General features: G+C 33.9%; 1 protein-coding gene across 1 annotated transcript; it reads right to left on the bottom strand.

Annotated features, from left to right (window-relative positions):
- Positions 1-61: 61 nt before the first annotated feature.
- On the bottom strand, positions 62-2,600 carry LOC114735584 (boron transporter 4-like; the record flags this gene model as incomplete). The annotated part of the gene is given in 9 exon segments (XM_028923275.1): positions 62-236; positions 312-396; positions 399-476; positions 1,259-1,424; positions 1,521-1,659; positions 1,799-1,826; positions 1,829-1,990; positions 2,295-2,377; positions 2,497-2,600. Coding segments are annotated over 9 exon segments (1,020 nt in total), but the record flags the coding sequence as incomplete, so codon positions are not given.
- Between the last annotated feature and the right edge of the window lie 657 nt (positions 2,601-3,257).

Here is a 3,257-nt window from a genome sequence, read left to right as displayed (position 1 = left end):
TTCATGACCAAAACACAAGTGATCTTTCATGTAAGAGAGAGATATATAATGATATATATACCATGAATCCTAGAAGCAACACGTCATAATGATAAGCAGAAGGCTTCTTGAGATTGAATTCCTTCTGTTGTGCCATTTGAGAAGCAACGCTATGATCGAAGAAGTAAAGACCCGCAATCATCAATGCAGGGATAATAGCACCCAAAATATATGCAGGTGGAACCTTCCCATGTCCTGCATATTAATTGAATTATATCAATATACATTTAAAATATCATCTTTTCTTTTAAGGGCAATATATATATGTTACTTTGATTACTGTCCAATGGTGTAAAGAAGAAGATTCCCAAGCAAGAGGGGCAAAGAGCCTTCTAGGGACTCCAGAGGGAAGTTTGCTGGTACTGTGAAAGACAAAGCTGTCCACACTACCACCATTAAAGGAACCCCATAGTCTGCCAAGAAACTTCTTAACTTTCCTGTACAAATTACGCAGACCATGTTAGCTTCAGATATAGGTCATCAATTAAGGTCTTAATCAGTGATGCAATTTATTATACTTATTCCTTGACGGCACATATAAAAGACACGTCATAGGCATTGTGGCAATAAATGAAATAGTCAAATAAGATGAGTGAGCATACTTCATAGTCTTTGAGATATAGCATATATTTTCTCTTCTTATTACTTCTCTAGTCTTTAGTCTTTAATGTATGACTTAATTAGAAAATTGATATTGATTCTATATATAAGACCCACATCATATGTTTATCAATTTTTTTCTAAATTAATCCTATTGATATTTCCTCAACAATAGTCAAGTAGGGAAGAAAAGGAAATTAAAAAATATAATTAGAGTGTTATAGAAAAAAATATCATATTAACTAATTTAACTAACATTCTTAATTTACTCAATTTAGTTAATTAGGTCTTATATTAAGTACCAGAGGTGTATATATGTTATTTCACCTACTGCAGTTGGACAATTGATTAGGCATCTCTTACTGGTAAATTAGCAGTTAGAATGTCATAATTCTTGCCTCTTGACTTACACACTCAAGCTAAGGCTTCCCGTAGTTTGAGTAATGCGAGACTTTCTTTGTTTTTTTTCTTTTCCAGACGCACAAAACTACAACAATTTCAACCACGTGGATTTGACACCATAAAACTAATTGCTTTGTTCAGGAGTAATTTGAAGTGATACATCTTGTTAGTTTAATATAAAAATGTTTGCAACTTCACAGTAACAATAATAACAAACCTGTGCCGTACAACCATGATCTAGCTTTTCTGGTCTTGAGAGAAGAAAAGAGAAGGCCGAAGGTGAATATGATTCCCAATATTCCATTTGCATAAAGCCAATGAAATTTGTACTTCTCTAAGCTTTGTTCTTCGTGTTTAGGAATCTTAAACTCGCTCACCATTCCCTGGATTATTTTAGAAAGATCAAGTTTCAATTAATCTTCAAACCTACTTTTAGATCTAATGCCGCCTATAAATATTTATGAATGTATGAAACTAACCTTGATGGCCTCTTGAATGAACAAGACTGTGATCAGCATGCCAAAAAGTTCGCCGGCAATTCTGGTGAATCTATTAACAATGGCTCCCGCATTGAATATTGCTAGCAGAATCAACATCAGAGCTGTCCAAACGCAAACCCTGAAGATCGTAGTTCACAAATCTCCTTGAACTTTAATTAAACTTCGAAAAATTCTAAGACGAACTGGCTAACTTAGTTAATGAGAGATAAAAATCACCCATACATATCCTTTTAGAAAATTGATATGATTATTCTTACCATGCAGCCCAAGCCAAGAAGAGTTGTGCCCCAAATCATCTCTATCTTTAGCAAACTTGTATAAGTAAGTGTACATGATGATAGTGGGTTCTGCAACTCCCAGTATTAACAATGGCTGACCTCCCAGAATTGAGTGTATGATTCCACATATAGCAGTTGAAGCCAGTGCTTCTACTGAAGTCAAGCTTCCATCTTCAAACAAACAAATTAAGGATATTACAAAGATATTTCCATTTTATAAATCTAAGACATGCAAAAAAATCAAAAACTCAGAATAAATTAATAATTAAGCATATCATCCTCAAAGTTTAAAAGGCCATAAAAGAACGACACAGTTACATATGTAACACAACATGCATAATTCTTTGTCCACTCTTTACAGCTTTTCTTCACTTCTTTTATTGGATCTTCCATGCTAGAATATAATTAATCTTTTGTATACACAAGCAACACACACACACACACACCCACACAAGGCCGGCCGAGGAGGAAGAACCTGTGTCTCTATCGATCTGTTCTCCAAAGGCTATAACAGGAAGAGCAGAAGCAAAGAAAATATAGGTGGTCGGAGCCAATATCCTATCATCAGAACCAAAATAAATGAAGATTATTTGTACTATGAACAAGTTTGAACTGAGACATCTTGTGTATATATATCGTTCGATAATATATATATATATATGTAGTAAGAAAAGTACCCGATTCCTGAACAGATACCAGAAATCCAATCTTCCTTGTAATACTTGGCTCTTCCTCGGATATCACTAACTACACCCTTGAAGGGCGTCTTGAAGTTCTCCATTGTTGTTGCTGAGAGAGAACGACAGAATGAAAGTTTAATAACTCAAAGGGTGGGCCCCTTAAAGATTATAATTTCTATAACGTAGGCACACAAAAAGAGACCAGAGTACGTACGTAGATGATGAATTATTAAGTAATATATGGGGAAGAAATTAAACAATTGGAGGAGAGAGAAAATGGGAAGAAGAAGCAGTGAGTCGTCTCTTCTGCAGCAACTTCAATGCTTCATGTGGTCATTATATTTACACGGGGAATCAAACATATAAAATGATAATAGTACATCATTTTAACTGTTGATCGATTGAAAAATGTTAAGAGGAACAGGCCAAAGAGAAAGAAAAATATTAAGACGAAATGTCTTCTTGTGTGGGTGAACCTCAATGCATGCCTCAATACAATCGGTCATTTTATATGGAATACAAACATATATAGATGTATTGGATCTCCACCCATTTTATTAAGTAAAAACGTTCAAATATTATTATTGTTAAAATAAAATTTGGATTCAGATCCCATACTCTAAAAAAAATGGATGGGCTAGCGTTTAGATGTAACAAATGATATAAATTGATAGTTGGCTAATAAAAATATTCATGGATAAAAATAATAAGAGGAGTAAAATAATACAACGGTTATATTTATAATTATGTTGTGATCC

Source organism: Neltuma alba, unplaced genomic scaffold (assembly GCF_004799145.2).
Source record: "Neltuma alba isolate B1F8T4 unplaced genomic scaffold, ASM479914v2 tig00013238_pilon, whole genome shotgun sequence".
In the NCBI taxonomy this organism is placed as follows: Eukaryota; Viridiplantae; Streptophyta; class Magnoliopsida; order Fabales; family Fabaceae; genus Neltuma; species Neltuma alba.
This window is presented reverse-complemented; position numbering and strand designations above follow the sequence as displayed.